Genomic DNA, 14,422 nt, shown 5'->3' on the forward strand with positions numbered 1-14,422 from the left:
GTGGCACCGTCATACTAAAAATACAGTATATTTGAATTCCCTTTCAACAATTTTGTCAGATGCTTCTCACATGGATCACTTTAAAAATCTAATCTAAATTGTGGGTTAGTTCAAAGCAAATTAATTTTCATGATGACAAAAGAAAATGCTTTAGTCATTTTTGCTTAAGTAGGAAGTAGGAGGAAAAACCTACTTCAGTACACTGCAATTTGATATATTCACAGTGAACTTCAATTCTTTAATTTTTATCATGAAGCACAAAATTTTAGTGTTAGATATATTCCTAGAGATCATTTAATATAATCCTTTCAATTTGTAAATTTAAAAAAGGAGGCAGTGAGAAATGCCCCAGGTCGCAAAATAATCTATAATGATAGAAATATGATTCAATTTATGAGTAATATTGAGGTTTCTAAAGCAACTTCCCTAGTAGATAATTAAAACAGTTCAATGAGAATATAAAATAAGGGACACATGGGAGAGATTTTAAGTCTTTGGTCTTAAGACAACATGGCACCATGGGAAGAGTGCTGGATTTGGCTCTAAAAGAATCTGCATTTGAATTTGAGCTCTGCTACATACAAACTGTGTTCTTGATCAAAGCACTTTTCATCTTTTTATGAAATGAGAACCAAGATGACTGAGCTCTTTTCAAGCTCTAATTTGTCACTCTTTAAGTAATCAAGTATTACTTCAAAATTCTGAAGTGCTAGCAGCATTGAAAAAAAGTAAACAGAACATTGTAATCAATATTCATTCATTTTTCAAATATTTTCTGATAACCTATTTTTTATTTTCAAAATATGCAAAGAGTTTTCAACATTCACCCTTGCAAAACCTTATGTTACAACTTTTTTTCTTCCATCCCCCATTCCCTCACCTAGATAGCAATCAATCCAAAATATGTTAAATTTGGGCAATTCTTCTACACATATTTCCACAATTATCATGCTTGACAAGAAAAATTAGATCAAAAAAAGAGAAAAAAGTGAGAAAGAAAACAAAAACAACAAAAAGGTGAAAATACCATGTACATTCAATCCCCACAGTTCTTTTTCTGAATGCAGAAGGCTCTCTCCCTCACAAGTCTATTGGAATTGGCCTGAATCACCTCACTGTTTCAAAGAGCCATGTCCATCAGAATTGATCATTGTAGAGGGCAGCTAGATGACACAATGAATAGAGCACCGTGCTAGTCCTGAAGTGAGGAACCTGAGTTCAAATATGGTTTCAGACACAACACATTTTAGCTGTGTGACTCTGGGCAAATCACTTAACCACAATTGCCTCAGCAAAAAAAAAAAAAAAAAAAAAAATCATCAGATAACCATTTTTTCAAAAAATCTTGCATAATTCAACAAAAGAGCTATTTTAATATGCAAACAAAATTTAGTACACTGATTTTAAAATAAACTTGGTATAAAAAACTATAGTTCCTTTCATAAAAGAATAAATATTTGAAAAAAGTGTTGAGACAAGAAATTGGCCCTTTCTTGGGAATTACAACCTGAAACTCTATTTTTAAATCTTTTGGATCATCTGTGAGCCTAATGAAGCTAAACACAGAATCCAGAGGCGGGCCTTTGTTGTGTTGAGTATGTTGCCAGTACTACTACTAAACAACCTTTCTGGATAGATGGTAGGAGTCTAGTTTTGGAGACTTAGTAGTTTATTCTGATACTTTTTGGAAGTTTCAACTAAGTTTCAACTTTGATGAGTCTTCAGACTAAATTGCAGAGTCCCTTTTAATCATTTTATCTGTTTTCCTTCTGCTTACTGTATTTTCTATCCTCTTCATATTAATTTTAGTACATTACTCTTCTTCCTAATTCTTCCAAAGTTTTAATAAGATAGTATTTATATAGCATTTTAAAGTTTACAAAGTATCTCATATATGTTAACTTGATCCTCACAGTAACTATAATACTGGTGCTATTATCTTAATTTTATTAATTTATTTAGGTTACCCATGTACATTCATTTTAAAATATATTTCCATGAATCATGCCTACAGAAATTCTTAAAACTCATTTTCTCTTTTGTACCTCTAAACCTTTCCAAGATATCTTTGGGTTTGCTGGCTAAATGTCTCAAGGACCAGGACTTAAACGAAAAATCTTTTTCAAACCAAAAATCTGATTCTAATTGGCCATTAATAGATGTTAAGCTAAACCCCATTTGGTCATAGTTTGGATCTTGATTGACTCATTGAATATAATGTAAATAGCAGTCGTTTTTGCTTTGTCCAGAAAACTTAAGGCTCTTCCCCTCCAAGTATCATTCATTTATTTAGATTTTTTTTTTGGATTAATTGAAAGAAGAGATTCTTTGCTTCAATTGCTACCCAGCCTTAATCACTGAATGGGGGAAGTCTCAGTCAAAACCAAGAGCTGTTGAAGACCTAAGCTTAAAAGGGCCAAGGTTTCCCATTTCATCTAGGGCCATATCCAGTTATCTTGATCTATATTTTGTGACTGGATTCAGAGGGCTTTGGAGGGGAAAGTGAGGCAGGTGATCGTGCACAACCATCCCTCATTTAAATCCAATTCACTTGCATTTATGGCATCACCTCCCTGATGTCATGGCACTCTTTAAGAATGAAGGACAAACAATAATGACCCAGAACTCTTTACTGACTTCCATTGCAATTAAAAAGTAGCCTGAAGACTTCGGTGAAGATAAAAAAAATTCTTTAAAACCTTGATTTTTTTCTGAATGATTTACTAAATTTTACTTCTGGTAAGGATGGGTAATGAAGAAAGAAATCTTGGATTCCTGGAGGTCTATTTAGGCTGTTCTTGGAGGTAGGGCTATTTTCTACATGTTCTCTACAGGGAATGCTTGGGAGGCTTAGGGAGTTTCAGATAAAAGTTATTGGAGAGAAGTGAAAAATCCAAGAGGAAGGAGAAATTTTGGGAAGAAAGGATTTCTTTCTTGATGGGAAAGGTAAATTGGGAATATTATGTGATATGGTTTAACTCTGGGGAAGTTAACCTCTCAGTGCCTTAAGTAGGGCTTTTCAAACTCTTTCCACTCATGACCCCTTTTCACCCAAGAAATTTTTACATAAAATCAACTTCTATATAGGTATACAATAAATCAATTTTTCAATCCCCGTATTTGGTGGGGATTGGGGCCACAGTTTGAGAAGTTGGGTCTTAAAAACAATGATTTTAGGTAGAACAAGTACTGAGCCAAACAGCTCTCTAATAGCAATGAAATAACAAGTCAGCTATTTTAAAAAAGAGGGAGAAGGGAGTAATTCCTACCTAAACATTCTGCTTTTGAACTTAGCACTGCACTGCCTCAGAACATTTACTCATCTTATTTTTCTATCAATAGTGGCCCATACTACTCTGAAATGGAAAGACTACAGCCAAAGCATAAATTCATAATATAGCAAATCATTTACAGTTTGAATGAAATTCCCCTAGTAAAAACATCATCTGGAGGAGATTTGATTGTTTTGACTAAGATACTTTTCTTCAATTTTTAACTGAATGTCCCTTATTTTTCCAAATAAGTTTAAGTACAGGTGTGTTTGTTTTTCTTAGATCTATTTCCTCAATTCTATTAAAACTTCTTTTAAACGTTATTTTGCCCAGGTACTTCAAGATCTATCCTGTCAGCATCAGAACTGGCATTCTAAAGAAGCAGATTTTTGGTATATGCAATCAGATATAAGTATTATGCAAAGTATTTGCTTCCAAATAAATCTATCTAATGCTTCCAATTTTTCTTCTGCCAGAAATTTCAAAACTTGGGGAAGATTTTAAGGAAGCTTTGTCCAAGAGTTTACTAATTTGTATAAGTTTTTCTGCCTTAAATTATTAACAATAGACAAAGCTATATGACTTGTATGAGAAATTATCTCTTAAGGATAACAGATCTTCACTTACAATAAGTTACTGTTTTTAAAATGAAACTAAGTTATGGAATAGATATTCTAGCTCTGAAATGCTGTGATTCTTGGAGAGGCTTTTGGGGAGCTTGGTTAACTACTAAAATGTTTCTGATGCTTTGATTATTTGAAAGTAATATAAATTTTGGTTTGTTTCTGAAATCTACATTTCTATCTAAAAGTGAAGAAAACTCCGTTTTCTTCTAGATTATCCGGGAACAAATACTTCTGGATTAAATAAGTTCCTTTACATCTTGTGGGGGAATGGAAAGATACAGTGAAGAACTTACAGGAATGTTTAAATTCTTTTTCTGTATTATTCATTATTTCTATGTCTCTGTGACCTGCATAACTATGTTGTGTGTAAGCCAATATTTACTTAAACTCTAGATATATTTACTTGACTTGAAATGATGATATTTATCACTATTCAATGTTATCAATATTTAGACTATTAGTTGAATGTTGTTAACTTAGTAATCTAAATTTTGAAGGTCTGCTGGCATTCATGTCTAACATTCAATTAAGGGGAGAGGGCACCTATTTCTCAATGCTCCCCAACATATGATATAACAGACACCTTCCATTCCAATCTCTCAAAATAGCAACAACCAATTAGATGCCTCCCCCTCCCCTTCTCAATGATCTCTTATTTGCAATGTAATTTCTTTTATAAAAGCTATTTATCTTTACTACTTCTTTAGCCCTCCTACCACAAGCTTTCTCTTTCTTATTTCTAGATATGATGGTTCATCCTCCCGAGGTTTTCAATAAACAACTTTTCTGCCTTCTACTGAGTGATCTCTGAGTAGTCATTTTGGGTAAGGGTCTTCTTTCTACATCCCTCACAATCTCAAATCACGAATTTAAAGTTTAATGCAAGAGCTTTCCGAGGTGACAGGTTTCTGTAGTACACATTTACCTAATTTTTAATACTCAATGAAATAAACTCTCAAAATACTCTTTTACTAATGAAAGATAACTAGATAACAAGTTTTTTCCCCTAAAGGGAGAAGTAGTCAAACTTCAAATTAACAGTTTAAATTGGTAGAGCTAACGTTTTGCTTCGAATCATGGAACCTTCTCTGTATCACCTTCCCTTTAATTATCAAGCTAGGCACCCGAAGGACTGAGAAAAATTTTAGAAAAAATACTTTTTTGATAAGATCTACCTTTTAAAAAAAAATTCTACCGTGTATAATGGAAGAAAGAAGATCGAAGAAAATGAGAAATTCTTTCTGATAGCCCCAGGGGAGCTGCAAAAACTCAATTTCCAGATTAAGGTCACTGCATTTTATAAGCAGATTTTCCCAACCGTTTTCCTAGTGCAAACTACACTCAAGACTGGGAGTCTTGAGAGTCAAAAGATATCGAATTTTCCATTAGAATGCAAGACTTTAGAAGTTAAGGATGCTTCTTTCTTGGTATTGTATCAGAACCAATGTTTGTTGATTTATTTTTCCAATAAGGCAGAAGTTGAAAAGGAAGAATAACTAGGTTTACATTTGTATTTTAAAGAAATATCCCTAATTGTTTCATTCTTTGTATACTAACACAGTCCTAGGCACTTAATATGAGTTTGTTGACTTTTCAAATAGGCAGGAAAAGTTTCTAGGGAAAGCAGGTTCAATAGATTATATATGCCTAAATTTATATTTTTATAGACGTATCCCTGCATTATGCCTCTAGTTAAGGAACTGACATCCTCCCCTTCCCCTTCTCTTCCCCTCTCCTCCCCCCCAAAGAAAACCTCAACAAGTTCCTGGATCTTTTGACTAAAGACCACGAAATCAGGACCTCTCTTTGCAGAGCATTCGTGGATAGCTTCCACTCTCGACAGCTCATCAGCCAGTGTGTCCGGCAGTTATAACACTTGATCCATGATGGGTGTTCAATTAAGGTTATGGCTTTGGCTGCAGAACTTCAACCAGGAGGAAAGAAAAGTTAACTTTAAGGAGAAGTGTTTGTTTCTTCTCATCGAGCCACCGCTGAATCTTACAGGTTCATGGTTCGTAGCAAGCTAAGGAGGAGGGAGGCCTGTTCCATGAAAAGCATCGGAATCCGGAAAGCCTGGAAATCTCTTGGAAGAAAACCTTCGATCATCAGAGGCGGCGGCAGCGGTAGCATCAAGCTTTAGTCCTTCCACTAGCAGAGAATTGTCTTCTCCCCCTTTTTCTTTCTCCTCCCCCCCCCCCCCGGTTGCAGGGCTATTGCCCCGGCCATTAACCCGCCTAATGCACATGGGGCCGAGTTGGACACAACAATCAGGCTAGTGCCTCGAGCCCCTCTCTCTGCATGGGGCAGCCAGGTGAGCCTTACGCCTCGAGTCCGTGTACTTACCTTGGGGTTGGTTAATAGCTGGTGTTCGTCGCGGTGCAGCAGCGCCCGGGAGTGGGACTCGGAGTTGTTGACATAAACCTGGACGCAGGGGTACTGCGAGGTGCCACGGCAGTCTGTGCCACAGGTGAAAGTGCATTCGAACACCTCAGCGATCTGCTGCACTGACAGCACGGTACAGTTGGCCGCCTTGGCTTGCAGGTCCTGCAGAGCAGGACTGAGCCAGCAGAAGCCAAAGATGAAGAGCGATACAATGCCCGAGATGATGAGGAACAAGCCTAGCCGGATGCTTTTGTCCTCTGCTTCCGTGTACTCGTAAGCCACCCTGATCTTCGCCATTGCCCCTAATGCCACAGGAGCCCATGAGCTTTTCTCCTCCTCTTCTCCCTCCCCCCTCTCCTCCCTTCTCCCCTTCTCCAGAGCAGTTTGACAGCCTCCGGCGGGAGGAGCCGCCACCACGAGACAGGAGGGGAGTGGGAGGTGAGGGGGAAGAGAAAGAACAAAGGGAGCGAGCCGGTCTCCTGCCAGCAGGAACGCCCGCAGCCCGCTGAGGAGCTAGCCAGCCCAGCTGAGGAGCTAGCCGGCCCAGCCGAACCCCCACGTGGGAGCCCCCAGCGCTTGGCACAGCTCGGGGGCCACACTGGAAGAGCCGGAGGCGGCTGCACAGCCCGGAGCGTGCCCTGTTCCTCCTCCCCCCTCCCCCGCCCCTTGCGGGGTGTTTCCCATTCTACTGGAGTGGTTCCCATCCTCCTGCTCCCCTTACCAGCTGAGATCGGGGCGAGGAGCGGGAAGGATAGGGGAAACCAGAGGGTTAGGCTGAGACTTCGGAGCGATCCCTCTCAGGAAGCGTCCGGTTCACACTTCCCTTCCTCAATGGCTCCTGTAAGGGTTAAGATTGAGAAGATGGAGAGGAAGGATTGGGGAATCCTCGACTCGTTTTTAACCTTCACCCCATCCTTCCCTTCATGGAAGTGCTAATTTATATTTTATAAGTGTTCGAGTCCGGATGGAAGGAAAGGATTTAGGGAAAGGGGAACAGAGAGAAGCTGGAACCGGAGGGCTGAGGCAAAGGGAAGGGACAAGGAACCTGCGGGGAAGCTAGGCAAAGACTCCCCACCCCCTTTCAGTGAGTGCCGGGGAAAAGATCCACCTAAGGCTCTTCACACTTCTGGAAGAGAGATCCAATCACCGAGAAATTAAGCCCGGAACTGTCCAATCCGGAGCATCTATCCCTCACCCCTCCTTCACCCCTTACTCCCTACCCCCACTCTCATTCTTAGCCCTCTCTTCCTCCCACCTACCCCCCCAGTCTCGGGGAGTAACGGTCCAGGCGCGCGCCGGCCCTGCCTTGGTCCCTCCTCCCCGCGAGCGTTCTAAACGGCTGCGGTCTGCGCAGGCTCGCGCGTAGCGGGCTCACGCGGTCGTCTTGGCGGCGTTCGTCCCACGGGTTGACAGCTGAGCCTCCGGGGTTAAGGACGCAACTGGACTTGGGTTGGCTTAGAATTAGTCCGCCGGGACTCAGCCCTCTGCCTCCCTTAGCTGTGGGGGTAGGGGGCGTGGGGATTGGGGCCCCTCTGCTGGTGGAAGTGAAATCATTCTTGCCATTGGGAACCCAGGGATGTCCCAGCCGTCCAAGTAACCGCTCCCTATGGGCGCCGAAAGGTGGGGACTAGCAGGAAACGGGAAGAGGTTTTTCTCACGGGGCTCCCAGAAATCTGATTCGCTTCTCTTAGGCTACGCCCTTGATTTTCAGTCTCTTAGACCCCTGGGCTGTCGTATCCAGTCCCTGAAATGGATCCCTGGGACTCGCAGACGCACTTTGCGGGATGGCGGACCAAGTTTCGCTACTTCTGTGTTCCTCTCCTCCCTCCCAACCCCAAGCCTCCTTTTTCTTGTGAGATTGTTTGGTGGGGTTTTTGGTTTTTTGTTTGTTTTACTCCTCCAGAGAAGCCCGGTTATAGTGGAGAGAATGCTGGACTTGGAGCCAAGAAGACCTACATTCAAAAAATTGGCTCGTTTGTTACTAGCTAGCCGTATTAATCACAGCCTCCCTGAGCCTGACTTTCCTGATAATGTAAAGTGAATGAGATTTATCTAGATAACCTCTAATGTCCTTTCCAGATCCTTTCGATCCCTATGTATACACTACCTTACCCATATGCTACATATGTGTGTGTGTATGAAGTTAAAATGTCTTTTTCTGGTCTGTAAACCATCAGCATTTTTACTTTGTAAAGATGGGCACATTCTCAAAACAAATAAAGATTTTAAGTTAGGTCCTGACCATTTAGAGGCATCCTCCTCAGGTAGACTTACTCTTAAACATCTTTGCATAGGCACTGATATCTTTCTTTCCTCTGCTGTCCCAAATGACACAAGTACATTGAATTTCTTTTTAATAACATGTCATATTTAGTATATTCTTATTTGAGTCTTTATGATCCTTGCTCTTTGTTTCTTGGCTCTCAGATTTTAGCAAGGATTCTTTATTCTAATGAGAGATGGGCACCTGAATGCTTCTTGAGTTTTCCACTCTTAAACCAGCTCTAATCACTTTGAAGCTGCCAGAAAGATTGGAGTTGTCTTCATCACTAAATGCAAAGCAAGTTGCAGTAGCAAATTGGAAGATGACAAATGATAAATTGAGAAAAGACTGCTGCTCAATTCTCATTTTTCTTCTGTTTTTCTCCTCCTACTCAGAATGATCTATGCATTGGAAGTGGCAGAACAAAAATGGATGACAGGAGATGATAGCCAAGGTAAATGAGGACCTAGTGGGAGAGCACCTAGTTGCCCTTGATGAATCCAAATGGATGCCCAGATGAAGTACATCCTCAGGTATTGAAATAACTAGCAGGTGTGTTGGCCGAGCCACTGTAGGTGCTGTTTGAAAGATCATGGGAAGAGGTAGAGGTTCTGCAGGATTTGATTTTCAAAAAAGGAAAAGCTTGATCTCTGTGTCTAGAACGGATTGAAGCACTAGTAAATATCTAGAAAAGAAAGCAATTACAAATAACATGACTTCCTTAGCAAGGTTATGTCCCACTCACCTTGTTTTGTTGTTTTGGTTTTTTGATAGATCATAGATACCTAGATTTTAGCAAATCAATCAACCAAGAATCATTAAATGTCTGTTGTGTGGCCAGTGCTGGCATAAATTCTATTGAGGGAACCAGAATGTATATTTGTAAGCATATAAAAATATATATATATAAGGTAGTTTATGGAGGGGAGAGCAATAGGAGGTAAGAGAATAGGAAAGGCTACATATAATTTGAGCTGGCTCATAATGGAAGTAAGGGATTCTGTGAGGCCAAGATAAGAAAAGAGAGCATTTCAGACATAGGGGAAGATCAGATAAGGCAGGTACAGATAAAGAGATGAAGGGTATGAAGAATAGCAGAAGTTTGAGAGTTGTGGAGGACAGGAATAGCAAAAATGTATGTAATGAGAGTAGAATTATAGAGTGAGTCCAAGGTTGAGAAGAATTAAAAAAATAATAATAGGATGTCCTTGTATAGGGATATGACATGGTCAGACTTGGTAGCTTTAGGAAAATAACTTAGGCAGGCATGTGAAAGATGGATTGGGGGTGGTAGAGATTTGAGAGAGGGAGAGCAATTAGAATGCACTTGTCTGGTGGTTGTGGCCTGAATTAAGGAATTTTATAAAGCATTTTTTGCTATTCTTATCAAAGGAGAGAAATGGATGAGAAAGCCATATAATTAAATGAATTTGAAACTGGATGAAAGACTAGATTCAAAAAAAATATTCTTATTAATGATTTAATGTCATTTTGGTCTTGGTAGAAGCCCCAGGGACTTATGGTTATTGCTGAGCTTTTGAACATTTTTATCAGTGACTAATAAAAGGCATGCTTGACACCTGATAATATACTTTCAGATGATTGGAAGGGAAGCTTATCTACCCCTTTAACCATCCTGGTCCCAAACTAATTTTCACAAGTTAGAGCTTTGCCCCGAATTAAGAAATTGTAAGATGAAATTCAGTAGGCATAAATGTAAAGTGTTACATTGGAATCAGTTTCATAAGTAATAGGATAAATGTATTGACTTGGCTAGAGAGCTCTTTGTCTTGAAAAAAAGATGCATGACTTTTAGTCAACTCAAGATGAGTTGGCAATGTAATAATATAGCAGCTAAAAAAGCTAATTTGATCTTGGGCAAATAAGAGCAACATAGTTTCCAGCAAAAAGGAGGATGGCCATGATAGTCCCTTACTTTGCCCTGGTTAGCTCAAATCTAGAGCAGTATGTTCAGTTCATTGAAGAAGCTCATTGAAAAAGAGAAGCCTCAAGAGGGATTTCAATTTGAAGGGCTGCTATAAAGGCTAGATTTGTTGTTGACATTTTTTCCACCAGCAACATGTTGGTGGGAATTGCAAAGAAGCAATTTAGACTTGATTAACAGAAAAAACTTTATTATTATTAGAAGGGTCAAGAATTGAAATTAATTGCATTAGAATGTGGTTGATAGGGTTCCCCCATTGGAGGATTTTAGGCCTTGAATAATCACTTACGTGGTATGTTTTAGTGGAGATTTTGTTCAGGTAATAGGAGGATCAAATGAAATCAAAGTAGATCTTTATTCATTAAGAGATTTAATCCTCTTGCTAGGAATGAATAAAGTAATTACATGATCATTTAATATCTAGAAAGAGAGAAATTAACCTAAAATGTCAAATCCTCTTCTTTCAATAATCCCTTTTTTTACATATAATATTCTTCCTCTTTTAAGTGAAGATACTTTTAGGATATTTATTCAGGGAGGCAAACACAATTGTGCATAGGAGAAAAAAAGTTATCCTTTTTCCAAATACTAAATGCTTATATATTGTTCAGTGTTTAATTGCTAAAAGTATTATGTTCAATACTAGAATACTTTTACTTAGAGTAAAAGTATTGTTTTACCAAAAAAAAACAAAACAAAAAACAAACAAACAACTTTTTTGTTAAGTATAGGGAACTAATTGATTAGTAAGATTCATTACAAATATCTATAAATTTTATGAGGCCAACCTTTTCCCTTTGAGTTAGAACAAGATTATTGACTAACCTGTGTTTTCCAAGGCTCAGGTGTGCTTATCATTATTAAATTATTTTTGTCTTACCCCATCTGTGTACTTTTAGCCAGTGAGCATTTATTAAGCATCTATTATATGTCAATCACTGCTATGTACTGGGGATACAAAAAGAGACAAACGACTATCTCAGACCAGCAAGAGTTCACAGTCTAAATGGGGAGACAAAATGAAAATTATGTAAAAGTAGTGTGTGTGTGTGTGTGTGTGTGTGTGTGTGTGTGTGTGTGTGTGTGTGTGTATAGGATAAATAGGAAAGAACAAAAGGTGGTACTAGATTTAGGAGAGATTGGAAAAAGCTTCTTGTAGATATTGGCACTTGAAGCCAGGAGGCAGAAGTGAGGGAGTATTTCAGACATGGGGATCAGACATAAAAATGCCTGGAGTCTAGAAATGAAGGGTCTTATTCAAGGAACTGCAAGAAGGCCAGTGTCATTAATTTGTCAGTGATCATTTCAGGTCATCGAAAATGGCTCATCTATGTCTAAGCCTAAGCTTATTAGCACATAGACGTTTGCTATACATTAATTGAATAAACATTAAATGAATAACATTTAAAGCCATTTAAGTTGTCATCCTTCAGCCTTTTGTTTCCTTTATCTTTCATCTTCCTTTTTGGTCTTAAATTTTTATTGCTTATCCCTAGATCTTTTTTTATTTTCACATTGCATTTGTAATCATTTAAATTGGTTAGTAATTATTCAGTTAATGCAAGACACTTAACATTCAAATCATTTTCTATTTCTAATCAATGTATAATTGGGTCAGAATTGTCATGGTAATACTTTTTTAAATCTCCTACTTTTTTTTTTTTTTATCTTTTGTTTTTCCTCTTATCTCCTTTCTCAGTTATACAAAGGAAAAAATACTTTCATGAAGTCACTCAGTTTCAAAAAAACAGGTTTTCACTAGTACCTATTACTCAGTGGTTCCCAAATAAAGCTTGATTCTATTATAAGGTGTTTGGGAAGCCCCTGATTCTAGAACAGTTTAGCATGAAGTTATTCTCTTCAACAGTTTTTTTCCCCTCAATTGTTACGTTGTAATAAAATGGAACCCAATCTTTTTCTATACAAAAATTAGAGATAATACAGTTTTTAAAAAATAACTTAGAACTTCTGACCTCACAGCAAAGTTTCTGCTTTTTTAAAAAAAAATTTTAAATTACTAATTTGCCTTTGCTAATTCCAGTTTTCAGTGGAATCACTACCAAGTCAAGAAGCTATTTGCTTCATTAAACATATGTATCAAGCAAATATCAAAACATTACTCTTCATAATTTGTTCTTTTCTTCAGTATTCTCCTACAAGAAAGTACAACTGATGATTAAATCTACAATCCCCAATGTCCAAAAAATTAAAAGGAGGAAGTCTGTTGCAGGATAACAAAAGGAATTATCACTGAGAAAGGGAAAGATAGTGTAGGGAAGAATTGTTGAATATTTTGATGTGCTAGTACTAGAAAGGAATTTAGAGATATATTACAGAAAAACTGTTGGTAAAATTTTGATAAATGATATTTTTTGAGTTTTTTAATGAAAAAAATTGGCTTATAATAATAATTCAAACAAATGGCATATGAAGAAATATTGTCTCATCAACATTTCCAGTTAAAATCTAGCCCTTGAATAGGCATTTATAGCTTATTCTGTGAACAACTGAAATAACTGAATATCACCCACCCTTTCTGTACCATTTGATTTCTGCAGTGATACTTAGTGTCAAGATTTTAGATGAAAAATATAGTGGGGAAGAGTTCATATAAATAAAATTGAAGTTAATATGTACCCAACTTCTTTTTTCTCTATCTCCTCCACACCTTTCCAATACCTGTGTTTTCATTTCACAGGCCTTTTTAATCATTTTAACACTTTACAAACTACTAAAAACCACCTTTAAATATTTTCACCCATCTTTACCATTCTTCAAAGTTAGGTGTTGTATTTGGTTTTTAAAAAGCAAAAAAAAAAAAAAAAAAAAAAAAAAAAAAAAAAATGCCCTTTATTTTCCAGTATCATCTGACAAGCAAAAGATAAGTTTTTTTTCCCCTTTGTTTCAGCAAATTGTACTAATCTATATTAGCTGTAGAAAATGTTAATTTTGAATCTTATTTTGGTTAACTTTTAGATGGCATGTTTCTAGCATTTACCTTCTGTGTGTGTGTGTGTGTGATTTCCTACATTCGTTCTACCTGAATAAATTCCCCTAATATATCACTCAGAAGAAATCTTTCAAGTAATTTATCTTTTAACTTTTTTAAATGTCATCATTTATATAGATGACTTATATAACAAAGTAACAATATCCTTCTATTTGTAGCCATTTATCTTAAAAGACTACATAGAACATTTCATTTTCAAAAATTAAGATGATTTAATGTTATACTTTTAAAGTACTTAAAGTATCTGTGATATCAAGCATAGTACCTCTGTTAAAATTATAGGGAAATTATACTTTTAATATACATTTGTAATATATAAAATATTAAAGTTTTAAATGAAGTAGTTAAAATTCAATATTCTTTATGTAATAAACTACTCAATCTAGCAAACTAAGTTTACTTGATTTCTGTGGTCCATGTAACTTAAATTTAAATTTAATCTTCAATATTAAGTATATTTTTCAGGAACCAAAAGTATCATTCTGTGAGGATTTGATTCCTTACATTTGTTCTGGGTTCACCATATACACTTAATAAGCTAGAAATTATTTTTGATAATAGCTGATTTAAGGGAGGTAAGAAACCATAGTCCACTTCTGACCTGGATTCTTCTTGCAAACTCCATTCCTTACAGACATTAGACAACCTATATTTCACATGCAGAAGAACATCAACCTAAAGCCTTGTTTACCTGATGGAAGACTGGTTATAAAAGATCTATTGGAAGCCATCTAGGCCTCCTTTTCCTACGGAGGAGAAAATTCCAGAACTGGTAAGTAGCAGGTCCTCTGACACTAAATCCTGTGCTAAAGTAATTTCTTTGTATTTTCTGTTCCATAAAAATCTTTCAAAAATTTTTAAGAGCTGGAAAATATCTAAAAGATCAAGGAGCCTATCTTCTTCCATTTACAAGTGAAGTAACTA

At 37.3% G+C, this 14,422-nt stretch overlaps 1 protein-coding gene across 5 annotated transcripts in view; it reads right to left on the reverse strand.

Annotated features, from left to right (window-relative positions):
• Positions 1 to 7,551, reverse strand: part of KCNMB4 (potassium calcium-activated channel subfamily M regulatory beta subunit 4) — a 144,100-nt gene extending 136,549 nt beyond the window's left edge. For 2 of the 5 annotated variants that reach the window (XM_074270560.1, XM_074270562.1), the window contains exon 1: positions 6,242 to 6,790. In XM_074270560.1, coding sequence (XP_074126661.1) covers positions 6,242 to 6,577 — 336 coding nt within the window. In that variant the 5' untranslated portion in view covers positions 6,578 to 6,790. Of the gene's footprint in view, positions 1 to 6,241; positions 6,864 to 7,001; positions 7,119 to 7,388 lie in introns of those variants that run through there. The other 3 variants (XM_074270561.1, XM_074270563.1, XM_074270565.1) reach the window with 3 other exon arrangements.
• Positions 7,552 to 14,422: the final 6,871 nt, after the last annotated feature.

This window comes from Sminthopsis crassicaudata, chromosome 5 (genome assembly GCF_048593235.1).
Source record: "Sminthopsis crassicaudata isolate SCR6 chromosome 5, ASM4859323v1, whole genome shotgun sequence".
Taxonomy (NCBI): Eukaryota; Metazoa; Chordata; class Mammalia; order Dasyuromorphia; family Dasyuridae; genus Sminthopsis; species Sminthopsis crassicaudata.